The 27,852-nt window shown below is 37.4% G+C and overlaps 2 protein-coding genes across 2 annotated transcripts in view; both read right to left on the bottom strand.

Moving 5' to 3' along the window:
- Positions 1 to 16,055, bottom strand: part of LOC111862621 (apolipophorins) — a gene marked incomplete at its 3' end in the record, with an annotated part of 29,396 nt that extends 13,341 nt beyond the window's left edge. Inside the window, exons 1-9 of the mRNA XM_023848140.2 lie at positions 15,814 to 16,055; positions 10,620 to 10,664; positions 7,893 to 8,053; positions 7,443 to 7,567; positions 4,500 to 4,641; positions 3,764 to 3,916; positions 2,711 to 2,906; positions 1,251 to 1,366; positions 525 to 646 (exon numbers count right to left, since the gene is read on the bottom strand). Coding sequence (XP_023703908.1) covers positions 525 to 646; positions 1,251 to 1,366; positions 2,711 to 2,906; positions 3,764 to 3,916; positions 4,500 to 4,641; positions 7,443 to 7,567; positions 7,893 to 8,053; positions 10,620 to 10,664; positions 15,814 to 15,922 — 1,169 coding nt within the window. The remainder of the gene's footprint in view (positions 1 to 524; positions 647 to 1,250; positions 1,367 to 2,710; positions 2,907 to 3,763; positions 3,917 to 4,499; positions 4,642 to 7,442; positions 7,568 to 7,892; positions 8,054 to 10,619; positions 10,665 to 15,813) is intronic.
- Positions 16,056 to 24,593: 8,538 nt separating this feature from the next.
- Positions 24,594 to 27,852, bottom strand: part of LOC111862623 — a 200,443-nt gene continuing 197,184 nt past the window's right edge. Inside the window, exon 13 of the mRNA XM_023848141.2 lies at positions 24,594 to 25,819. Coding sequence (XP_023703909.1) covers positions 25,619 to 25,819 — 201 coding nt within the window. The 3' untranslated portion in view covers positions 24,594 to 25,618. The remainder of the gene's footprint in view (positions 25,820 to 27,852) is intronic.

A 27,852-nucleotide genomic window follows, 5' to 3' on the forward strand; every position in this document is an offset into this window, starting at 1 on the left:
GTGGCTGAGAAATTCATGCCACGACTGCTGACTGCTGAACAAAAACAAGGTCGCATGGAAGCATGCTGTGCTTTGAAAGAAGAGTCCCGAAATGATCAAAACTTTTTTTCAGCGTTTTGCTGATGTTGCTGAGGTGAAGGAAAAAAACAACGGAGGCACTGTCAAGCATCTCAAAAGATGAATTTAGACAATGTTTTGAAAAATGGAATAAAAGACTAGACAAGTGTATTAGTGTAAGTGGAGAGTACTTTGAAGGGGATTGAAGGTTTGTGGTTAAAATTTGAATAAATAAGTTTAAAAAAAAATAAGTTCGGTTTCTTTTGGGTACCCCCTCGTAATTTTCAGAAATCAAAAGAACATGAAAGTTTGTTAAATTATAACAGTGAGGAGAACATATTAACCCCCATAAGGAACAAAACACAACACTTCAAAAGATTTTTTTTTTAGAACTTTGCATTATGTCTATGTACCATATACTTCCTTATTTAAGACATAAATGCATTTTAAAACGAACTGTAGCTTACTTTCCTGTGCTGCAGATGCTTGTGACACGACTGTACACTTGTGACAACGCAGGATATGATAACAATCTTGCAGTATGAATAAATTTTGTGAAGACTTCTGGGAACTCAGGCTGGATATCATCCTAAAATACAATACATTTAAAAGTGATAATAAAATATTAATTTACATACGAACACTATAAATTTTCAAAATAAAAAATGACTGTTGTGCTTTAAAGCACAAAGTGAGACTAGTATCTAAATAAGAAAAGTCAGTAAGTGGGACGAAGGATAAACTTTCACCATTAATATCAATCATATTTCTGGTCCGGTCAAACGAAATAATGCCATTTTTTCTCATAACACATGGATAGTGTGATTATATAAGTTATTAATTCATAATTATATATTTTTATTTGAAACTGCTAATTGTAGCACAGTTGGTTGAGGCACTATGTTACAAGCCAGAAGGTCATAGGTTCAAGTCCTGATGGGATGGATTTTTTCAATTTACCTAATCCTTCCAGCCGCACTATGGCCCTGGGGTCAACTCAGCCTCTAACAGAAATGAGTGCCAGGAATCTTCCTTGGGGGTAAAGGGCGGCCAGTGCATAAGGCTGACAACCCTACCGCCATCTGTGAGCTGATTGTCTAGAGAAAATGTGGGAGCCTCAACGTCTCACAACCCTATGGGCCTTCACGGCCTGTTACAGGATTAGCTTTACCTTTTTTTTTATTTTTACTTACCACATTTAACTTGCACATTGCCTTGATAAGGTCTCGAGAAGCTTTCAGCTCACCAGATACTGGCTTTGGTGTTTGATTATGATCAAACAATAAAGTGGAGCGACGGTTTACAGGGTCTGGAAGAGATAAAAGTATTATGCGACTCTAAGCATACTGATGGCCTTTTGTGACATTCTGTATTATTATTATACTATAAAGAGAAATATGAACAGATCTTTGACTAATATGCTAAACACTCAGTTAGATAAAAGAGCCCAGACAAACTAACGAAATTTATCACTACATTGTCCATAAAATTGTATACCTGTAGAATCCCCTCTAATGAATCTTACATGTCGAAAAGGAAAATGTACATCCTTTTGAAGCTTCATGACACAAAATGGCATAGGTTTAAACCTCAATCCTTGATACATCGGAATTAATATCTCAGCACGCTGACCCCCTGCTAGGCAATGACTGCAAAATAAGTAACTACACCACAGCTGTTACTAGGCAGTGGCCTGTAAACAGCAACAGAGCAATTATGTTTTCTGCGTGCTCTGTGCCGAGATGTTATAAGCTGGACAAGTTAAGAACTGCTGGGGTCATGGTGATCTGTTGCTGTTAGAAGCTGGTAGCTGAGGTCAGGAACAGTTCAGGAACCCAGAGAAAGCGGAACATGCACCGCTGGAAGTCGCTACCAAACAACGGCTAGTGAAGACGTAACTGTGGGAACTTGTGTGTATGTGTAATAGTAAGCTTTAACATGTAGTCATGCCCTGTATCAAAGTGTGTAATAAATTCTGTTATCAATCCAAGACCTGTCTATAGTCATGCCATCACATGACATTATGATCAAACAATAAAGAGATACACCAATTTGGAGAAAAGACCAACGGGACCCACGGCTTAAAGTCCCTCCCGCAGGACTTGTTCCCTGAATTTTTCCACCCTTAAAAATTCGATGACCTCCGCCGGGTATTTGAACCCGTGTACTACGAGTCATGAGGTGGAAACGTTACCTCTAGACTACGGAGGCCGCTTAGTCACAGACTATGTGTTAGCATGTAGATGGAACAGTTTAGATTCATGTGACATCAGGGCTTGAAGATATGGACAGACATGTTCCCCGAAACGCCAGTAGTAATTGGCCGAATTATACAGCTGTGAGTCTGAGAGGATTTCATTAGATTCAGCTTCCCCTTTAAAAATTCATTGCTTAATGCTAATGTATATTTCATTCTTCTAGAAGCAGACATATATAAAATTTGGACAGGAGGACTTCTGTCTTGTGGGACGTAGCACTGTATAGTATGTTGAAGCTAAATTGACATTCCGAAATGTCAGTGAACACAGTGTTAGATCCCAGGAGACAGAATTCTTCATAACCACCACCGTGGGAACCACAAATCCTAAGAAACTAGGATAAAAATTGTATCACATGGCCCTTCAAGTTCAGGTTTCTCTTATTAAGATATTACCTGGCACTTCTGATGTGGAGTTGCTTTCTGTAAGTAGTGTCAACACTTGTTTTACAACAGTATGTGCACCACTATCATTGCTTGAGAATGGCTGAAACAAATGCACTTCCTGGCAAACAATCTTGTTATACACGTTGTGGTCCACGGATATTTCGCAGGAACTATTGGATCGCATAATGGGTGCAGGTTGAAAATTCTGAAATTGAAACAGGGCTCAGTTTATACCAAAACAAAGAGAACAAGCACACATAGAAAGGACATAAAATACAGCGTGTTCCATTCAAACTTCACACATTTTAATTAATCACTGCGAACAAATTGTGATAAATTATGGATTATAATTAACATTAGATGAAAGATAAAGCCAAATAATTTTATTTCCGTTTTCCTTTGGTGAAGCTACAGTATCTGGCTGCATATACCTTGACACGGTAGAACAGTTCCTGTATCCCCAGGTAGCTGATCTGCAGCCTAACATAATCTTCCAACAAGATGGAGCCCCCCTCAACATTGGGGTCTGGATGTTTGGAGGTCCCTCAATGCCAACTTCCAAGATTGCTGGATTCGACGTGGTGGACCAATTCAGTGGCCACCACGTTCACTGGACATCACTCCGCTCGATTTCTTCCTCTGGGTTTACGTGAAGGACTATGTGTTCGTGCCTCCAGTGAATGACCTCCCAGATTTACGAGCCCGCATCAGTGAAACGATTGCAACTGTACCAACGGACATGTTGGAAAGAACATGGCAAGAAATTGAATACAGATTGGATATTGTTCGTGCTACCAATGGTGCATATGTAGAGGTTTATTGGTGTGTCAAATACAATTGTTTGAGTTGTTCTTGTATTTCCTGTAGCTTCATTTTCCTACCAATCATACTTTCTGTTCTAAGATCTGATAAAATGTGGGAGGTTTGAATGGAACATCCTATACAATAAATACAAGTGCATAAATGCTCTCATGTCTACTGCGCATATAATGACACAAGACCTGTTGAGCAAACTGAATATGTAGCAGTCTACTCCTTTCTCATATAATTTTTTGCATTTACCTGTCTGAAGAGATACGGCGTTGTCTGAAGTATAGAATGATGCTTGTACCTATAAGTACAAGTGGAGATGTCCTTCTTCTTTGTGATAACAAGGCTTGTCTCCCTGGCACCCATCAGAGCATACTTTGTTTCACAGAGACCATTTATATCAGCCTGCCATGTAATAAAATATGTCAGTACATAAAACCATACAATAACTTTAAGGAGAGTGATGGGAAACTCGCCTCTAAACCTCAATGGCACACATAAGTTCTGTAAAAGGACAGTGTACTAAATATGTACAAGAATTCATGTACTGACACACAGAGAAAGCAGCTTATCTACTGATTATCAGATTATTAACAATGTGGGATAATCACAGAATTTATAGTACATCATGAAATTGTGTTATATTTTAATTATAGGTTAACCACATCAAGAGTGATTATTTATTGTTGACAAATCCTAATTCTTTAAGTATTTTGGCAAAAGGATTTCAAGAATGATGTATTTCATGATGTGACTTGTTCAAGTGTTAATGTTGGAGCAATTATGAATGCCAAATAAAATGAATAAATAAAATTTTTTCCAAATCTCATTAAGCACTCTTATGCAATAAGTTAAGAAAGTTACAGGAATAAATTTTTAAACGGGAATGATCACTTCAAAATTCTTTTTATAGACTTTTTCTATGACAAGAAAACTGAATCAAAAATAATATGGCATCTGCTAATAGACAAGAATGTTAATGTCTTACATCTATGTTCTGATGATCCACATCAAACCTCTTCATAGTGTTCTGAAATGCTGACAGAATTCCTCTCTTGAAATTGAGCACCCAACTTGTTTCATTCATATGAGGACATATCTCTGGAATAAGTCCATCAGTGAACGAAAACCTGCAAATAATATAGTTCATACATAAATTAGGATCATCAATTTAGTATAGTCATAGAACAAAATAAAAATGTAATGTAATCATTTGCTGACAAAACTGTCTGATAATAAAATTCAATGATCCAGCACTGGTATCACAAATTCCTGCCACTGGAGTGAGTCCTAAGCCAGTATAGAAGTAACTTATCTTATTCTTGGTGTTCTTAAAGCTCACTTTCAAATGAGTTTATCCCCAAGAAAATGCTGCATGCATTACTTGTTTCCCCATCACATGCACACTACATGTCCAGTTCTTTATAAATTCCCTGATTAACTTCTCTAACAACAAAAGAGAAATTAATGTTATTTTCTGTGTGGCACCCCAATTTTCCACTTCATTATTTCAAGGTCTCAACAGTTTCCTGGGCACTTTCTTTTCAAATATTCATGATTTATGTTCTTCCACCATAGGCTGCTCTTAAAATAATATTCATACTAAATGCTATACAAATGTTCTACCTCTAATAACAAATCTTGGAAGTCTCCATGTTTAAGAGGATTGTTTCATTAATTCCCCTTAGTGGTAACTCACATGTTCCATAGAACTCGATGTAGTTTGTTGTCCTACTCAATTTGTGTCCATCCTTATCTACTAATTCATTGTGCAACTCAGAAACGCATGGCAATCTTCATTCAGCCAGGTCTAAATTTTTACAGAACCTAAACATTTTAACTTCATATCACTATCAATATGAACAACATACAATTCATTCATCTTCACCTTCTCTGATAAATGTTTCACATTATTCATGGCTGATACTACCCATCATAATACGGCTGTTACACAGTACACAGATGAAGCAAGAAAATTATTTCTTCTCTTCAGTCACATTTAATCACCTATCATCAAATTATGAAGTTCAGAATGATTTATTTTGTATTTTCTGTCAATGCTACTTTCATTATTTTTCAGCTTCAACTTTCATTCTCTTACACCCTGCATCCTCTCACAACCATTTGGGCAGGGTGGTTTAATTAAGGTATACAAAACAGCTGGACTTGAATCCAAATTGGATTGCTTTAGCAGCATCTGATGAATCTTGAATTCCAATGAGATTACTTAAGCAGCATCTGGTGAATCTTGAATTCAAATCAGATTACTTCAGCAGCATCTGGTGAATCTTGAATCCAAATGAGATTACTTCAACAGCATCTGGTGAAACTTGAATTCAAATGAGATTACTTAAGCAGCATCTGGTGAATCTCGAATCCAAATGAGATTACTTCAGCAGCATCTGGTGAAACTTGAATCCAAATGAGATTACTCCAGCAGCATCTGGTGAAACTTGAATTCAAATGAGATTACTTCAGCAGCATCTGGTGAATCTTGAATCCAAATTAGATTACTCCAGCAGCATCTGGTGAATCTTGAATCCAAATTAGATTACTTCAGCAGCATCTGGTGAATCACCTGGCAATGGATGTACAGTAAAACTTGGTTATAGCAACATCGGTTTCTGCGACACTTTGTCTATTGCGTCAAATATTCAATGGTATGAACTAATTCCTCATAAAGCAACTGTTTTTATACCTTGCTTAGTACGACATGCACAAATGCATCAACCTCGTATGTAACGTCATTTTCATTCCTGAATTTCTCTGATATCGTGGGAAAGTTTGATGTGTCTGCCCACCCTCACTTTCTCTACTTGCTGATGTGACTGTCCTGGAAGAATACGACCGCGGGCTGCAAGAGGAGCGTGGGTTTTATGCGAAAACAAGGGTGTGGGGTGGGACTGCGTGAATAGTGCAAGAGGACGCGGCAGTTTGTTAACTGCATTCCTTTCCTAGAATCTCGTCTAACAGGACCTCATATTGTCTACTTACCAAATAGTGTTCCTGCCTAAACCCAGAGAAGTGCAGTAGCGAAAACATGGCAATGAAAAGGAAAGTTTTAAGCATTGAAGAGAAAGTTAAAGTGATTCGTGAAATATTGTGTGTATTGTCAGTGAAAAGTGCTGTAATATGTCTTTGATATTACACATTTGGGCAATTCCATGTTAATGTTACGTTAGTCTGTACTTAAGTATGTATTTCACTAAAAAATGCAACATTTTAACTTGGTTTTTGGTAGATTTTTACGTGACTAACATAAGGCTACTGTGGAAGTGCCCATTTCGGTTACAACGACATTCGTTTATAACGACACTATTTTTAGGTCCCTTTGATGACGTTATAACCAAGTTCTACTGTAATTGTTTATGGGAGACTGGCTAACCTCGACATTTTACACAAGCCTAAAAGTCACTTTTAATTAAACAAAAGTATTACTCAATCCCAAATGTGCTAAGAGGGGGTAACTGCAACCAGGCCTTAACCAGCCCTGTTATAGCAATCAGAATGGGACTTAGTCCCAACTGACCCTACAGATGCATTGCCTCTTAATCCTTGCAATGATAACAGTACTGTTTCTGTTATATGGCCATAATTCAAAGAACAAAACCACACTTACAGCAAATTTTATTATAAAAAAACAGGTCATTCACATGTCTACCTCATTTTAGATATGAATGAAGGAAGCAGATATGACCTATTCTTAAGTGTTATCTAGCTGACATATCAGGATACTTGGGCTTCAGAATTTAACAATTGAACTTATCAATATAGAGCAGGTAAGGTAATAAGTGTGATCTAACATTCATAATATTTTACTTCAGACATGACTGAGCACCTCTGCTTAACAGCAGGGAGATTCAAAGAAAAATAGTTTTCCCATTGTTTCTCAAGGCTTTGTTCAACAAAGCTCTAAAAAACATTTTATTACCTTAACGGATATTGACCAATGGCTTGGCTGAATTCTGCTGAATGTGGAAGTTGAGGACTCAAAATGTCTATGTCCTCTTCTCTGTCATACGTTGGTGCCTTTTCTGTTAAAGATAGTTGTGATACCTACAATGAAATTAACAGAAGAAGCAGAGATGGAAATAATTTAATTGTGGTCACAGAGAATATCACTTTGTTAGTAGAGAAATATATTATTATCAGTAACTGACTCAGCATGAAATATCCATCCATTTAGAGTGAGAGTTCTTGACAATCCTATGAACAATAGCTACTATAATGTTATCAAAAGATGCAGGAACTCTCTTCCTAATGTGAATGTATTTTGTAGTTATAAAACAGAACACTATTTCCAAATCTACATAATCCAAAAATTATGTTATGTTTCTGAATCATTTAATAATTCAATAAATGTGAAGTATTGCATGCTTGCCTGAAGAACTCCTTCACATGGTGTTGGAAAGTCCAGTGATACTTGAGCAGAAATATATAGTGATGATTTGTTTGTGCTTGTGCCACCAAACAAAGTGCTGATTTCACTAGTGTATTCATAAACATAATTTGTTGTTGTCAGGTAGGCAAACTTCTTTCCAGCTGAAAGTAATAAATATTCATATATTTTACTTACATACATTATCAGGCACAAAATATGTAGTGTTGGAACAAACACGTCTTCAGCTGCTCTCCCCCCACAGAAATTCAACACCTGCACATACATGAGTGAACGAGAAAGATGAAGGGTAAGATGCTGACAGCACTGACAAAGTTGGCAAACACACGAGTACAGAAAATCAACTTTCCTATATTTGAACCAGTCTATTTTATTTTGATTATTTACAGTACTGTGGCAGATTTAAAAAATTACTCTGAGAGAACGTTCTGAAGACAAATAATGACCTCTGACCCAATTATGTGGTGAGGGTTTGTGAGAACTAATGACATTTACAGAAATATACAGTGTGCAAAGATTAAATACCTCTAAAAGATGCAGTCTTCCTACTTCTGGGTATTCTGTTGCCAGATATTTTGCAAAGTTCTCACACCTCACCTTGGAAACGTACTCTCAATGTGGTGATGATGCTTTGATTCGATGCCGGTGACGATCATTATCCCTCCTGCGTTCAAGCTTCTCTGTTATGACCCTATGCAGTGGGTCTTGTGGTGAATTTTGGGTAAGAGCGTAAGGTTTTGGATTCAATCGTAGTGCCTGCCTGAACTGGTAGAGGAAAGCTCTTGGTCAGGATTGATAAGAGGTGTATTGATTCTTCAAGTTTAGGATCACAGTTAATAGCTTTCTTAAACGCAGAAGGGATGTGTGAAAGGTAGTTCGCCATCTGCGTAAGCACAAATTAATACACGCATACAGGTGTCATGGAGTAACGCCCTCGTCAATCGTTACCGCTTATAACCTTCGTTTTCATTATTTGTAAACTCGTTATTTAACTATAACTTTAGCGCGTCTGTCTCCATTGCACTGATCTGTACTCTGTGCTTAATTAATTACCCACTACGCCATAAACGCGTGTGTTGGAGTGGGGGTATAGTTCCCCCTCGGCACTGGATTGAGATTAGTTGTCAACTACTTCACGCCCGGAGAAAGAGCACCCCAGCATGCACAGCATAGGACAGTCATCGAGCCCCACAGCTGATCAAGACGCTATGGTTGATCGAACATCGGCCGTCCTACCGTCGCCTGTCATTATACCGACTGAGCTATCCCAGCTGGCATTGTGTTGCAATTCGTCGCACTCCCTATAATCACGTCCCTACACGCACGTCTGGCCTACGCTGGCCTCTGTCATCCCTCTCGTGCACTAGCTGAACTCAGGCTAGGTCCGTCCTGACCGGTCACGACTTTGAGTTTCGCTTTTTCTTGCTATGTGCAACGTCAGTAATATTCTGTCGTTGTTTTCTTTTATTGACACATGGACTTTTGGTATCAATAATGAGAAAAAGGCGAGAGAATGTTAACCGACGTTACACACAGACGGCAAAAAAGAGGAACGCAAAGTCAGATCTACGTAGTGCGACAGGATGCTGCAATTTGATATTACTAGCAAGACTGTCCTCTGAGGAGGTGCAGCTTCGGGGAAGTTTCGAGAAACGCTCTCATGCCAGATTCTTGCGACAGTCCCGAATTCACTATCGTAGTCTCAGTATCCCGCTAGAATTTGCGCAAAAATGCAGATTGTCTTTATTAACATAAATTATTCCGAAATGTTCTCAAAATATTTTTAAAATATCAGGCATCTGCAAGGCATTAAAATGCGCATTCCTTACATATACGCATATTAAAATATATGCATGTATAATATTACATATACTCGTATATGTACTCATATAATTTTGAACCGGCATAGCTTAGTCAGCAAAATGATTGGCTTTTGAATGGGTAACATGTGTTCGATGTCTGGCATAGGGAGGCGATCTGTATACCTTCTTGGAGTTGTGCTTAGGCACAAGAACAATTTTTTCCTCAGTGATTTATATTATTTTTATTTCGTTAAATGCTCCAGGCTTAATTATATGTTATATTTTTTTAACTAAAATTTAACATTACCATTGAATAACCTGAATATATGCAACCGTTTTGAATTGAAATATAATAGGATCACAACGAAATGAGCGTCATACAAGGCCTTGAACTATAGGGGACGAATGTTCAAAAAGGAACATCGTTGCAGAAGAAACATTGTGTGTTCAATGTTCAATAAATTTATTCATAGTGGCCAGTTTGCTGCGACACATTTATGAAGCCGAAGGATGAAATAACTAAAAATCGGGGTTTTTCCGACAGAAACTAACCGATAGCAACCTGGGAGAGAATGGGATGTCTATTATAAGATTGTGATATATTTACCTGGCAAAGGAAATATTTGAATTGTGCGAAATAAAAATTTAACTAACTGAATTGAATTTATAACATATCTGTGGTATGAAGGATAACACAGCGGAACATTTACGCGGGACTGAAAACTATGAATAATTTATTTTCCATAATAGAAATCCGCCATTTCCTCCGAATAAGAGAACCACATACATATGTATGAAACAAAGATGGGGTTAATATGGATATCACAGTGGGATTCAAATGTAGAACTTTCATACTGAAGCTGCATTTTGGGTGCCCATATATTTTGAGATATATATTTATACTTACGAATGCATGTTGGACGTCCGCAGATGCTTGGATCTTTCAGTGGATCTGTTAAAATAAAGAAAGGTATTCATTAGATAAGAATTCATGTTAGGTTTTACAGTCTACATGCTAATGATGTCGAATACGAAAATTTTTGTTACCTTCTTCTGTAAATGATCTCACAGAAATTACTTTAATTTTCTAAATAACAGTACATTTTCATAATTACATAGAACCTAGTAGTAGGAAATTATTAACAACGAAATAAAATAGGACAATTTAACGTTTACAATGTTCGTTTGTAATTGTTAAATGATTATTGCCTCCACATGTATCTGATATTTAGTGAAGCCTTAAAAGGTAAAGCTATCCCTGTAACAGGCCGTGAAGGCCCATAGGGTTGTGTATTGTTGAGGCTCCCACATTATCTAGACAATAGGCTCACAGATGGCGGTAAGCCTTCCAGCCTTGGGCTCTTCCTACCTCCAGGAAGATTCCTGGTACTAATTTCTGTTAGAGGCTGAGTCGACCCCAGGGCCATAGTGCGGCTGGAAGGATTAGGTCAGTTGAAAAAATCCACCTCATCGAGATTCGAACCCGCGACCTTCCGGCTGGTAGTATAGAGCCTCAATTAACTACACTACCGCGTGCCCCTCATAATATCAATATTTTTATATGTGTCATAAAAATTTCAGAGTTGTGACGTATAGTAGTCATGTTTCTACCTAATACGTAGAAAATATCAGAATATACACATATTTACTTAATATCATTCAATTCCATCTTTTTCTTATGATCTTGGGGTGGAATGTAAAGGCGCGTCCACATTACTCGTGCTCGTTCTCGTGCTCGTGTGACTCTCTATGCTCGCGAGTAATGTGGACGATATGACAAGTCACGAGACAAGCAAATTTTTAATTTAAAAACTATAGCCAATAAATTAAAATACGACTACAGCCTATACACACAACGAGTAAAATATACGGATCCTCACGCGCCGAAGCCTGGCGAGCAACTGAAGTAGTGTGGACGAAGATTTACGAGCACAAGTAAACGCCAGACGAGTCTCCCGACGAACACAAGCCTGGCGAGCACGAGTAATGTGGACGTGCCTTTAGAAGCAAACGGGCCATATTAGACAGTATCACGTGTACAGTACAATACTACATATTCATAAAAGAAATCACGTGAAATCGTGTGTTTTATTCACTGTGCCAATCTTCTGGTAATGTACTTTAACCAGTCTAATTAGACAGATAACACGAACTCTTTCACGCAACTCACTAAATCACGTTTATTTTCAGTATGCTGATTATCATTCTCGTTATGTGTTCCCCTCTTCCAGCAGTAATTCAAATGTCACATATTTCGGTGCCATTCTGACGCCATTAACAGACATTTTTAATTGTATATGTCGAGGAAATATTTTATGTTTCGAGCAGTGTTGCTTATGGGCTAAGGTCGTTATCTATTTGTTTTCTATAGTATTAAAAATACAACGTATATGTATCTCTTATGAATGATTATATAAATATAAATACAAAATACATGTGATGACACAATGGAGTCTCTAAATGAGTGTTTCTTTTAGATGTTAATGACGCCATACTTGGGAATGACTATGAGCCAACTACTCATTAAACTTCTGTGTTATTCCGCTGTGCTTCTCTGCAGTCGTGATGATGACATGGCGTTAGAGGATCAACTCTTAATCACGTGTTCGGTTCAAGGGAAGTAAAGAAAATGTGACTGAAAAAAATATTTGTTGTTTGAAGAGAATATTGGGAAATTAAGAAATTCCTACAAGAAACAACGCATTGATATAATTTTACTATACAGAACTATTAGGCTTAGTTTGGACTCTATCCATCGTCTGGTATATAAAGACAAAAAACCACAACGTTTCGGAGACGAAAGCCTATTAGTTCTGTACAGCATACACCATCATAAGAATCCTTTCAAGTCTATAATTTTACTAGCATGTTTATGTCAATTATAATACAGCAATAATGATAGATCATGTACCTCAAGAAATGAGTACGAATCTCACAGGCTTACACAGGTGGCAGCTGGCAAACTGTCTCGTATGTTAGACGTTAGTTCTAAAATTGATCAAGGGGAGATATGTTGTGGAATTAGGTACGTTGGTTCACATAACGAGAGCCTAAATGTTGCATCACGCATAGATCTATTTGTATCCTCTAGTGGATGAGGATTATTTGTGGGCCTATCTTCTAAAATATTTATTAAATATATAACTGGAATATTACACTGTAACAACAAAGGCAAGTAAGTTGTTATTGTCGCATTTAAATGTCGAAATCGATTACTTGATGTCGAGTTTGCACTTATGGACCTCCAGAAAGAGCTGCAACTAATTAATTCCTACTATATAAGGGAGACATTTTGATTTTGGGTTTGGAAATTATCGAATTTCAAAAATGGACCTCTATAGAAACAAACCGCGAAAGAAAAATGGCACAGATCCACAACAGAGGCGAATTTAAACAAAATTATTCATTCATAAGTTAAATACGTGTATATTCTATCAGCGATTAACGTCATAGCTTAAGTTTGAAATCAAATTTCCAAGGACAGAACTATTTCGGAAGAACTGAATAGTGACCAGAAGATTTTTCATGGAAATTTTCATTTCTAATTTAATTAGAAACAACAATTACACAATGCTATTGTTAACTAATATTTCTGCACAAGAATACAAACACATGAGAAGTTATGACAAAATAAGACCAACAACTTGGATTTAGTAACAAAGTAAAATACACTATTGTAAAAAAAAATGGGCGTATATGATAGCTAATACTAGCCACTGGGTGATTTACAGATATTGCATTATATGCACGCAAAAGATTTCAATTATTTTTGATGGTAAATGATGCATAAATTTCGCACTCTTATTCACTTCCTCGGAGATTTAAACAGTATTTAAATTAAGTTAATATTTAATTTGGGCACGCGGTAGCGTAGTTGGTTGAGACACTATGCTACAAGCCGAAAGGTCGTGGGATCAAGTCCCGATGTGATTATTGGATTTTTTTTTCAGTTGACCTAATCCTTCTAGCCGCACTGTGGCCCTGGGGTCGACTCAACCTCTAACATAAATCAGTACCAGGAATTAAATAATTTCCTGGAGAGTAAAGCGCGGCCGGCGCGTAAGGCTGACAACCTTACCGCCATCTGTGAGCCGATTTTATAGATAATGTGGGAGCCTCAACGTCTTACAACCCTATGGGTCTTCACGGCCTGTTACAGGGAAAGGTTTACTTTCACTTTTTTACCATTTAATTATATGTGTTTACTCATACAAATTCATAAAACACAAGGGAACTACGCACTAAGCCTTAGCGCCTTGTTGCAGGTTAGGTTGCACTGTTAATGTAGTTAACTAAATAAAAACGGGATTAAAAACAGACAACTTTTGAATTACTTTCGATCCCACCACAAACTAAATGTTAATGTGTTCGACTACTTAGTTCGAATGTTTCAGTTTCTGGGTCATACGCCTTTAAATAAAGGTAAATGTAAGCAATCAAACAAACGTTTGTGCATGATGTACATAACTGTACACATTTAAACGAAGTTTGCCAACTAACATAACCTAAATTATGACAAAAATTGTGCTTACGTAAGATCAGGCAAGTTAACCGCGAGCCGTGGTTGAGTTTGCTTACTCATTCTGAAAGCTAAATTCAGTGTTTAAGTTTGAAGTTTTCATAAGTCTATTCAAGAAACACGTATCGATTACGACACCAGAATCATGTTAGCTTTCGAATGTGTTCTCATATGCCTCCAAAATTCTTGCGTTCACCTATAATTTCAGTAGCGAAAAATGCTTATAGACTTTCATATACATGATATGTATGTAATGGCCATCTTGTAGTGCACTCAATTTCACATGTCACTTCACTACATGTTTCGGCAACATTGTGCCATCCTCAGGTGCTTTATTTACGCTAAGCTATTACAACTCTCGCAGCCAAAAAGGAAGGACACATCACAAGACACAGTACACAAAAAATGTAAGAAAAACGACTCCCATAGTGGAAGAACCATACAATATGCGAGTTTGAATTAAGTCGCATAAGATGAATACTCTTAACAAGTTTTAGTGTATACAAATTTTATTATAGTTATGAAGAATGTACATTTTAATAATTTTATGAAAGACACATGATGGCAAGCAGTGCAATAGCTTAGCGTAAATAAAGCACCTGAGGATGGCACAATGTTGCCGAAACATGTAGTAAGAAGCGACATATGAAATTGAGTGCACTACAAGACGGCCGTTACATACGTATCATGGATGAGAATCAGTGCAACAGGACGCTAAAATACAACATTACAAATTTCATATAGCTTTTACTTTTTAGTTTCTTGTGGTGGGGTGAGACTGAGTCCACTTGGTACGTCGGTCGCTGTTTGACCTGTTATACCAGTCTCGGATGATGATGATGATGAGTGTGAAGCAATAGATGGAATGAAAATCGGCAAGGGAAACCGAAGTACTCGGAGAAAACCTGCCCCAGCGCCACTTGGTCAACCACAAATCCCACACGATCTGACCTGGGATCGAGCTCGGGACAAGTAATATCCATGTTTTTAGACTTGGCCGTTCCAAGCCGAATGTGCAGTTGATTTGGTCGAGTCCATTATACAGGGTAAGGACTGCATAATGATTGTCGGTTACAATAGGGAGTTAGTTACAAGTGCGTCACTTTCCTTCCTTTCCTTCAACAGCACAACTGCATTGTTACCAAGCTTCACCTCACTCAAACGAAACAACAGTCTACAGACTTAACTGAAGTATCTTATGAAGCAATGTTGAGAAACCCGACTGCAGTTATTACAATAGCATTTAGAAGCCCTTAAAATATGGAGTAAAATTTTACGTTTTTTCTTTTGCTTTCAAATATTTCTAACAGTTTCTGTTTGAGTAACTTATCAATACATTATTTATATAGTATTATCAGACGTAAATTGTAGCTTCATGCAGGATCTTTGAAGCATTTGTTGCGTCGTTGAAAAAGAAAGGACCTCCAAATTGAACCGATCGAACATTAAAAGTCTGACCCGTTTACATGCATTTCCACAAAATTCGGAAATCTACGCTGTTCTATCATAAAAATAAATGACTCAGGTGACATATATAATAATAATGATTTCATGATATTATTTGCACACATTCAATACCTACTTGATTCAATTTCGGTAAACCGAAGCATAAACACCACAGCTGTAAGAAGGATGAAAACATCTCCTCTTTGTACCCCGTTCATTTTCCTGCCACGTTCTTTGGGTAACATTTTTACACTACATGCACAGCGCCACAGTTGTTAATATTTTTAACTGCAAAGATTTTCCGTAGCATATGAGAACACGTCACTGGCACCACTCGAGGGAGACTGCAGTATGGGGACGATTAATTGAGCCTGATTTCTGTCAAGCACATTATTTTTCCTCCCAACACGGCCCCTTCCATCCTGGTCAAGGGCCGCTATGGGAGACAGCAGCTCAATTCAACAGATAAACAAGGAGAGGTTCAGAGTTCAGACATGTTACATCATTTGAACTCTCTATTTCAACATACGTAAGGAAAGATCTATTGGAAGCACATATTCCATGAACATGGCTATTTCGTGGTTTTGAGAATTAAATTAAATTAAATTAATATGGAGCTGAGTCCTTGTTGAGAAGCAGACTATTATGCAGCTACTCAAGAATTTCCCAGCATTTTATGAAACCCAAAGGTTCATTACCGCGTTCACAAGAGCCATCCACTGATCCCGATCTTCAGTCAGATCAATCTAATCCATACCATCCCATCATATCTCTCTAGGATCCATTTTAATATTGTCCTCCCAACTACTCCTTGGTTTTCCCAGTGTCTCTTTGCCTCTGGCTTTCCCACCAATATCCTATATGCATTCTTCTTCTCCCTATTCGTGCTATATGCCCTTCCCACTTCATCCTCCTTGACTTAATCATTCTAATTATAGTTGGAGAAAAGTACAAATTATGAAACTCTTCAAAACCCTTACCTGTATCCTGCGAAACGTATGTGGGAACCCAGGTATCCTCATTTTGAAAAAAAAAATGCTGTAAAGAAATTATTTGTTGAGTACAATTTTTTATGCAAATAGGAGAGATTTGTCACTAGTCTAATGGAGGGGTTCATAAGAATCTTACATCTCTGTTGCAAACAAATTTCAGACGAGGTTCTTAAGAATCTGAGAACTACGTATGAAAGTAATTACTTAGTCCATTTACAGATTTAATTTCGTCGCAATTAACTCGTTGACAGAAGGGAAATGATTGCTATTAAGTAAAGAAAACAGGTTTATTGAATAGAATTTACACATGTCAACAACAGATTTCATATAACAAAAATGTTCACAGAATCACCAATTGCATTACCCACACATCCTGGCGTGACACATTGTATCAGTGCACGAATTTTTTCAGACTACAATGATATCTACATTATGATGGGTGATTTCGTTTTGTTCTGAAGCAATATTAGCCTAAGTGATTATACATATTTGAGCTTAAGTAGTTGTGCATTGAGATAATGAGACAGACGGGTTCGCGGAGTGTTTTGTTAACAGCAATGGAACCACCAGAGGGTTCTGCTTGTCTTTGTGATGAGGCAGTGGATGAGATGTGAAGTCCTGAATTGCGACTTAAATTTCATTATTCAAGCTCTGAAACTTGGAATAATTATTTTATTTGTGCGATTGCCAAATTTTCCTGAAACCATTTACAGACCAACAGGTGTTGCCTTCAACTTTTCTTCCATACTTTCTTCTGTTCATTAATAATTTTAAAAATTTCATTATTATTTCATATATCCTATATTCAGATGAAAAATAAAAACGAATTTTCTACCGTGATATAAATTAAATGTGACGGTCTGCATTTCACCAAAATGCCCTGCACTGCATCCCAGATACGTGACAGCATAATCATATATTTCACTGTCAAAACAAAAAGGGTTAGTTAAGAGATGTAGGTATTTAAGATTATGCAGCGTCTACAGCCGTTATCAGGCAGCGACCAAGAAACAGACAGATTCCCACAGCGAATCCGAGCGCAACAATACAGGAACTATCGGAAACGGTGTTTTCAACGTGGTCCGTGCCAAGGGGCCATCTATGGGACAAGTTTAGACTTTAATGCAGTTGTAGGATATTCGCCGGACAGTACCGAAGTGTGCGCGGAAGCTCAAGAATATTAACTGTTAGAAGTCGTTACCAGGAAACGACTTGTGAAGACACAGCAGACTGAAAAGGTTTAGTGTGTGCTTTAGTGATCTGTAAAATATGGANTCAAAATGCCCTGCACTGCATCCCAGATACGTGACAGCATAATCAAATATTTCATTGTCAAAACAAAAAGGGCTAGTTAAGAGGTGTAGGTATTTAAGATTATGTAGCGTCTACATCCGTTACCAGGCAGCGACCAAGAAACAGCCAGATTCCCACAGCGAATCCGAGCGCAACAATACAGGAACTATCGGAAACGGTGTTTTCAACGTGGTCCGTGCCAAGGGGCCATCTATGGGACAAGTTTAGACTTTAATGCAGTTGTAGGATATTCGCCGGACAGTACCGAAGTGTGCGCGGAAGCTCAAGAATATTAACTGTTAGAAGTCGTTACCAGGAAACGACTTGTGAAGACACAGCAGACTGAAAAGGTTTAGTGTGTGCTTTAGTGATCTGTAAAATATGGAGATCAGATATGGCGCTATAATTAAGTGTGTTCACTAGTCGTGCGTAAAAGTGGTCAGCAAATCTAATCTCCAATGCAAACTCCGTCTATGGTCACTCAAACACGTGACAATATAACTGAGATTTGTCCGATTTGTTTCATTCCGGTCCGTCACACTAACAATATCATGAAAAGTTAAACAGTTCCGTCTAGTGGGACTGGTGAAGAATTTCCTTATTTCAATTATTTACGCCCTAACATGTTTCAGTCTTCAGAGACCATCATCAGAGGGACACCTTTACATCAATACAGTCGGAAGCTACTATTACAATACGTGTTCCGAGCGTTAAAATATATACATATAATATTACTAATATACAATTTGGTATAAAATCTAAAGTTTTTATAACTACAACTGCCGTTCCAATACATTAAAGCAACACAGCTCGCCACAAACACAAAGAGGAGAACATCAAAGAACCCTCTTCTCGAGAACGATAAGGGGGCACGAGTTCGGCCCTCTGTCAAGAGAAATAATAAGAAAAACGACACGAACCTACTTGGTTTATAAATTCCGATAAAATCTTAACATTCATTAATCAGTAATCTGTCATACAAGAGGTCCAGAGTCTCTTCCAAAACAGTTCCTCCACTTGATGCGCTCTAGAGCTTTCTCCTTCAAATGAAGGACCAATTATAAATATCTTAATGTATTGGAACAGCCGCTGTAGTTGTAAAAACTTTAGATCTTATATCCAATTGTATATAATTAATATTATATGCTTACATTTAAACGTTCGGAACATATATTGCAATAGTAACTTCCAACTGTGCTGATGTAAAGGTGTCCCTCTGATGATGGTCTCTGAAGACCGAAACATGTAAGGGCATAAATGATTGAAATAAGAAAAATCTTGACCAGTCACGCTAGTAAAAAAAGTAAAGGTATCCCTCTAACCGGCCGTGAAGGCCCATAGGGTTGTGAGACGTTGAGGGTCCCACACTATCTAGACAATCGGCTCAAAGATGGCGGTAAGGTTGTCAGCCTCACGCGCCGGCCACTCTTTACCCCCAGGAAGATTCGTGGTACTCATTTCTGTTAGAGTAGAGTCGACCCCAGGGCCATAGTGCGGCTGGAAGAATTAGGTCAATTGAAAAAATTTCAATGACCTCATCGGGACTTGAACCCGCGACCTTCCGGCTTGTAGCATAGCCCCTCATCAAACTACGCTACCGCGTGCCCACTAGAAGGAACTGTTTAACTATTCATGAGATTTATCAATTTTGGTTTCCGGCTTGGCTTATTTTACGATGATGCTAATATCTTAGTTTTGTTTCTTTTTCGTGGATTTGCGTGAGACTGAGTCCACTTAGTACGGCCGTCATTAAGGTCTTCCCTCAATATATAATTATGGAACAGTTAGTTACATGAGAATTGGCAGGGAAGGCCGAAGTTCTCGGAGAAAACCCGCCCCAATGCCACTCTGTTCGCAACATATCCTATACGATCTGACTTGGGCTCGAACCCGGACCGCCGAGGTGGGAAGCCGGCGACTAACCTCCTGAGCTAATGCATGGTCAGTAGCCCAGGTTAAGTAGCGTCGAATAGCAGATTGATTTGTGAATAACTATATGAAAGAAACTAATCCAGGTAAAATATTGGAATTTTCCTAGGGGTTGAAGAAAATCACGAGGAAACTCAGTAAAGAAGACAGCTCATGTCCAGACCGAGATCTGAATCGAGAGCCTCCCGAACACAAACCCACAGCGTTACCGCTACGTCAACCTGCTCGATAATTCAATAATTAACACTGTTTGGTGTCATTGTTTAATTAATTATATTAACACCATTTGTTTTCTTTCACTTTGGGGGCTGACTTTACATTCAAGAAGTCTGGAGAAATGACAAGATAACAATGAACATTTTGTTTGGTTCAGAGGATGTTTCAGCAGTAACCGTCAACATAAGTTCAATACAATTCATACGTAAAAATAAACCGCAGATACAGCATAATTGGAATAAAAATAAATACGTAAATATGCAGTAAATTAAAAAATAATATGAAAGATATCTTGATTTGAAGGCAAAGACACACACACACAATACAGTCATCAACGCCGTTTCAGAGATTGTTGGTCGAATCACCATTTAGTCCAGGCTTTCATGTAAATTGAACAGTACGTTTCGGTCGCATAGGAACATCAGCAGGAAAACAGGATGATCTGCCTAAACTGTTATAACGTATTGTAGTGTTATACCCCCAAAGGTGTCTCCACCTTGTCGTGGTGGTGGGGCTTGCGTGTCTCTGTGACCTGGAGAGCTATGCCGGCGGTAGTTTAACTACCAATAAGGTCATCAATGCCGGAAATGTCAAAGGGTAGAGCTCAGACTAAGAGAGATACCTGGTTCTCCAGGATGGGGGGTTGTGCACGAGGCTTACAACCTCATCCTGTAAAAAGAATTGTTCAGAAACCTAACAACCAGCCTCGGGTCCATTCCTATGGCAGCACGCATTGGTTGTGGAGACTGGTTGTAGAGGAGGCCAAGGCTCACCCAGGGCTGTAGTGCTGAGTGGTAGTTATTCTAGTATTATACAGCTGGTGAGGGCTGCAGATCCTGGAAGTGTATTATTTAAACCAGACTGGTTCCTGTTAAAATAATGTAATACGTAAAATTAAGTTAAATTAATTTAATAAAGAAAATGTTTTTAAAATAACTTAAAATGATGTACAATGATGTACTGTGTGTCACAGTGTTCTTGTTTGGTGTTATTTTTCTTTGCAGCAATGTGTATTTCGTGGGTGGTATGCTGGTTACCAGCAATGTGCCAAAAATATGCAACACATTGTTATGTTCGTTTTATGTTACTCAGTGTCTGAACCATACTGTTGTGTATAGCTGTAATTACGGCTGTTCTGGTGGCTGGTGTGGGTGAACTACGAACTTTCCGTGTTGTTCATCTGCTGTATAGAATGGGGAGAGTGTATGTGCTGCTATCTTGTGTTTGTGTTGAATTTATGTGAAAGTAGGGACTAAGGGGTTAGTCTGTTAAGCTGCACTGGAGACTGTATTTCAAGTGTATGTATGTGTGTGCATGTGATCAACTACAGCAGCAGGATGCATAAATATAATATTAATGTAAAAGATACTTTAACAGTTGAATTGACCATTGTCTATAACAATGTCACAAAAACAACAAATATATCATTCATAAATTTGCATGGATTATATGCATTACCATGACAATTACTGGACATGCAAACCTCCATAATCAATGAACAGCTGTTTAGTTCAAGTACTGAAAAATTTGGACTACTGTGTCATGTACAACAAATTAAATGAAACAAAACAAAATGGTTGCATATAATTAATCAATCAACTATAATGTGAAAATGATCCAAGAAGTGATACAGGTGAAATGGCTATGAAACTTCTGGCTGAATGAAGTTAAGTTTTCACAACATTCTTGGTTTAATTAAGGGAAAGATGACAAATAGATGAATTCGAAGAGGACTCATTTGAAATGTTGATTGTTCTTGTAACAACTCTGGGGATATGAAAAGAGTACTGCAGTAGGCATCAAACTTGGTCCCTAGGTGTTGAAGACAAAGTCTGTTAGTCTATAATTTATACTATCCTACGTATGCACTGAGCACATTAAGTGAAATCAAGAATACATAGCAAGCATCATGAACGTACTGTGGGGCTTTTAACTACCCAACTGGACATAATGCATATTGGTTGGCACCATTTTGATAGACCGTCGATCACTTTACTGATATGAAATGACGTGCTCCATTTACACCTTGGGAGGGGCTTGAGGAAGACGTTCATGACTAGATATTACATTTTGGGACCCAATACAAATCATCACAGTCATCTCAAAAAGGAAGAGTTAATGTACTAGTCACACAACACACTTAATAATAATAATAATAATAATAATAATAATAATTATAATAGTAACAACAACCAATGAAATGATAAGTTAAATTATAACTGTAATGTTAACAGCATTAATTTATAAAAATATACCAACTAACATTAATAACTCTAAACATAAAACCGCTTTTAATATGATATGCGTCTTTGTTTACAATAGAGTGACCAGATGTCTTTTTCTTACATTCATATTCTGATATAATTGCATAAGGTTGTACTCACTTCCAATAAGTCTAAAACAATCGAAATAAGTTTTTTGTGTTACAAGATATAATTAACAACAAAATATTCCGTGTGTTTCAATTAAGTTCAGCAGGAGAACAGAACACTTAATTGTTAATTACTCGTGCCCGTATCTAGACGTACTCTGACAGAAAATGTGGTAACCAACATGATGATGTAACTTAATGAGCAACAAACGATTTTGTTAGTGTGAAACCAGCAAAATGCCTTCAATGATCCCACACAGCATTTAAATCTCATGCATACTTCATGTTATGATTATGTGTTTCATACAAATTACATTCTTTTGAATGGAGAGTAAGACTACCTTCACCAATATTCTATGTTTGAAATCTGGTCACCCTAAATTATTCAGAATAATAATACATGGATGAAAATGAATTCACATTTTTTACTGATTGTTTTTGTTTGCATGTTTCTTCATTATCACATTAATGTTTACTTAAAAAACTGAGTGAGGGAGCAAGAATATGTAATGGATCCTTGTTTCTGGTGCTCACTTGCTCACTCCGTATCTCTCTCAGTGTTGCACGTGTAGTACACTTTCTTAGATGAGGAAATGGCCGAACATCGATGATGACTTTCTTCTCATGAATGAAAACATACTGAAGTGAAAATTTCGAGACACAATATGTTATTGATCTCAAACATGATCTGTGAGCCACATACACCTTGTAAAAGTGATATCAGCTTTATTTGTAGAACAAAAAATATTATAATAAAACTGATATATATTTTACATTNTGACAGGTGAGATTTTAGAATGTAATTTTCTGAGTTACGTTACTGTGTACGCTGGTAGGTGGGCCTCTATCTTGAAGTTAGATTTATTACAAGTTTCTCCAGAACAGTGAGAACCACCTGCTGAACTATGTGATGCCATAACTCAGAAGACCACAATCCAAAATCGATTAAAATTATTCAAGACAAAGTGAAACAAAGACAATCTCAGTGTGCAATAAGGAAATAACTGGCTGTAATATTCTGTATTTTATGAAATATATTATTTTATTTGATGATAAGAGGTGAAAGTATCAACATGCTAATTTTGATTGGTTGCAATTGCGCCAGAAAAGCCAACTTAAAGCACATAAAAGAAACTTTCAAAAGACCCACTTTTTTTCAGTAAATGTTCTGAGGTTGAAACACAACTTTCTCAGAAGTTAAAATGCAGGAAGAAATCATGGCTTTAATGAGAAACAAGTAGACAGTGCTTCCCAGACAGAAAATCTATAAGCTGATCCTATTCTAATATATTAAATAAACACCATTACCTCAATCAAAGTATGGTACAATCAAATTCACTGATTTCTTTAGATTAAGGGTAAAGAAATATTCTTGTTCTGAAAAATTTTAAGTACTGATATTTTCAGAAGCCTATGGAACTAATAGTTTCTTTATCTGAGATTCAAAATTAGTTACTGAGGGAAGTCATTATGTTTTCTTGTACTGTTACATCCATATTCTGTCCTATACCACTCTAAATTTGGAAGAACAGAAAATATTTTTCAAAGACATGAATACTTGACCTGTATTATCTGATGACAATTTTCAATTGATGGAGTTCCTGTTCCGGCTTTGAATTTTCTACAGGTCTAAGTAAGGATGTGTCATATGTACGAAGGCAAATCGAAAAGTCTTTGCCCATATTTTTTTTTCAGCCACAATAATACACATACAAGGAAATCAAAATACAGGCAGTGTTCTAAGTAACTCTGCAGTTGCGCCCAGGGATTCTCATGGACGATGTGGTTCTCCTCCATGACAATGCCAGGCCTCATGTGGCAAACAGAACCACCGCCCAACTGCAGTCATTCGGATGGGAGATTATGGATCATGCACTGTATAGTCCAGACCTCACCCCCAGTGATTACCACGTGTTTTGGTCCACTGAAGAAGTTCCTGGCAGGCCAGAGGTTCATTTCCGATGACGACGTGAAAACCGTTGCCCAGCGGTGGTTCCATGCTCAACCAGCCAAATTCTACAACAGCGGCATCTCCAAACTAGTGGTGCAATGGGACAAATGCCTGAACCAGGGCGGTGACTATGTGGAAAAATAGTCAAAATACTTAGAACACTGCCTGTATTTTGATTTTCCTGTATGTGTATTATTGTAGCTGAGAAAGAAACAGGGGCAAAGACTTTTCAATGTGCCCTCGTACATTATTTCTCTGACCTTTGTAAGAAATATTACTTTGAAATTAATGTACTCACAGAAAATTATACTCACATTAGTTCTGAAATATACATGAAACTATTACGGACAACTTCCCAGTTTATAAGTCATTTCCATAATATGTCAATGACCTGAAACTACTCCTCCAAAGAAGAACCATATTAGAAATGGGATTCTTAACCTATGGAAAGAGAATCAATTTGAAAAGAAAGCATAATTAACTAACTCATCTACAAATGCTGTACTCCAACAATGAATACATTTGGAAAATGTGATGATGACAAAATTTAGGGCAATTTTAAAAAGTGGTATTCTTCCAGCATGAGAGAGGTAATAATATGGCGCAAATGCAATTCACCCTGATGCCAATGATGCAGGTTTTTGTTTGAGACCAAAATAGAATCAAATAAAACGAAAATACAAGTTCACTTATTATGAAGGATATACATTTCTCGTGAATTGGTTGATTTGAGTTGTATCCAAAGGAACAAGTATCCAGGATCTTCTCTCCTTGAAGACAGGGCAAGATATCGTCAAACTGTAACTCACTTTAGACACAATACATTGCACTTATCATGTAACTCCAAAGTAGTTCCATTTATTCAGTGCTCGATTTAAATAAATGGAAGTTCAGTCCATAAAATGTTTAAATACTTGATACAATTCTAGTTAATGGCTATATGTTTTGTTAGAAATATCTTCACTGAAATGAAGTGTAACACAAACTTCCTATTCATATGTCTCTTGTGTACTTACAATAGTTGTTCAAAGCTCCATTGGCAATAAAAGAATACTTCATATTGCTAATATGACAGCATTCTGCATTGAGATCACTTCACTGCTTTGTTAGGTATAACATTCACAATAGAAAGTTGTTGAGAGTTGGATATGTATGAGCGTAGATTCTAGTGGACGTTTTGCATGAGTCGTCATGATGCCAGCAACTCTTTCAACAACAGCATGAGAACAACGGAGACACTGTTGGAAATACGTGGACCTGAATTTGTATCAGGAACTTTCACCTCTACTTCTGCCATCTTGAAGATGGAGAGCAAGAGGTGAGAATGAAGTTCTGGATGGTGAGAGTTGATCTTTTCACTTATGTCGTGCAGTGGACCAGCACACTCTTCCTGCAGCCACAAATACTTGTAAGAACATGCTGGTGGAATTGTTTCAGAGCTGTGCTCTATTCTTTTATGTGAAGAAAATATGATCCCTTCTCATAAAGGCTCAACTTCAAAATCATTTTTTTTGTTCTGATTGAGATAAAATGAACTTAAAAGGAAGGGATTTTAACACCATGGAGTGGATTCATGTAGGATTTTATTGTCATGGTAATATATTTTTCAGTCTGATATCAAGGGAAGTTGATTTTGTTAGTAACATTACTTATTACCAATATTATTGGTATTACTACTCATATCTGACTCTGTGCTTTCAGATTCCTTTATGTCACAGTGATTATTACAGAGATCAGCTTAGCTTAATATTTATGTATTGGACAAGCTGTGAAGCATTTTCTGAAAGAAACATTATAGCAACAGGCAGCAAAAATATACAATATTGACACTTATGAAGTAAAAAAAAAAAGTAAAGGTATCCCTGTAACAGGAAGTGGAAGCCCATAGGGTTGTGAGACATTCAGGTTCCAACATTTTCTAGACAATCGGCTCATAGATGGTTATAAGGTTGTAAGCCCTACACGCCGGCCACCCTTTAGCCCCAAGAATATTCCAAGAATATTCTTGATACTCATTTCTGTTAGAGGCTGAGTCGATCCCAGGGCCATAATGCAGCCGGAAGGATGATGTCCATTGAAAAAAATCCAATGACCTCATTGGGACTTGAACCCGTGACCTTCCAGTTTGTAGCATATTGCCTCAACCAACAATATTAACACTTAACCGAGTTATTTAGCATACTTGGTAAAACCAGGTCTTTATAGTACAAGGTGAGCGCTCATCTCGACTATTTTTTAATCAATGACAATTATACATTTAGCCCTTCAGAACTATATATCTTATTAGTCTGACAATAAAATTAAAAGAAAAACTTTAAATGTAAAATAATCAGTTAAGATGAAAAGGAAACGTTTAAATATGAAATAACCACATCACCACCATGCCCAGCAGCCTCATTTGTGAGATTTTAAAACTAAACTGGAAATGAAAAGCATTATACACTTTCAAAGAGGGATCTTTCTTAACCTCCAATATATATACATTTTAAATGAATGTTGTTAAGAATGTAATAATTGTTATATTACTTTGGAAAGAGACTTCAGTAACCTATTATTTAAATATTGTTTTATTTTATAAAATAAGCACTATACAGCAATCCCTGGTCATCTACACAGGTTACCATTCCTGAACAACACCACAGTTTTCAAGACAAACATCTTATCTAAAACTAGGATTAAGGGGAACTGCGGCCATCTTTAGCATTCATGAAACTCAAAGTTGCCTACTCCTTCAATAAACCTAAAAATTATTATCTTCCTTAGAAATGGTACATTTTGAAGCAAAATACCAATTAAAACAAAAAATCATGAGATTTATTATTTGCTTTCAAGACATTGGATTGCCGAGGGTTGAAGTTCATGATGAAAACCAACACACTGATGATGGTGGTTGTTGTACTCACCATTTCTGAATCACAGACATTTCACACCTGTACATAAAAACTGTGGAGTCATAAAACAAAGACTGTCTGTATAGGAACTAGACTATGGGCTGGATGACTGGGGTTCAATTCTTGGCAGGGATAGAAGACTTTCATCTTCCCCTTAACTTTCAGATCAGCTATGCAGCCCACCCACCCGCCTATCCAATGCATACGGTGGGTTATATCCCTGGGAGTATAGTGGTAGTGATGGGGATTTGCCCCTTCTCCTCCATGTAGTGCCAAGGTTAAGAATGATGGAGTTATGCCTTCATAATATATGTTTAATTACACAGTAAATTACACAGGATTCACAGAGCAAAATATGGTTGTTCATAAAACTGGTTGATGTGTAAAGAGAAGATTTTTTTTTCTTGGCACTACAGCCCCAGTGGTCTTAGGCCTACCTCCATGAACTTCTCCGTTCACTTTCGGTTTTTCTTAATCTTACACATTCGGTAGGGCTTCTTGGGTGTGTGATCAGCTCGTCGCAAGGCCTCTA

This window comes from Cryptotermes secundus, unplaced genomic scaffold (assembly GCF_002891405.2).
Source record: "Cryptotermes secundus unplaced genomic scaffold, Csec_1.0 scaffold2487, whole genome shotgun sequence".
Lineage (NCBI taxonomy): Eukaryota > Metazoa > Arthropoda > Insecta > Blattodea > Kalotermitidae > Cryptotermes > Cryptotermes secundus.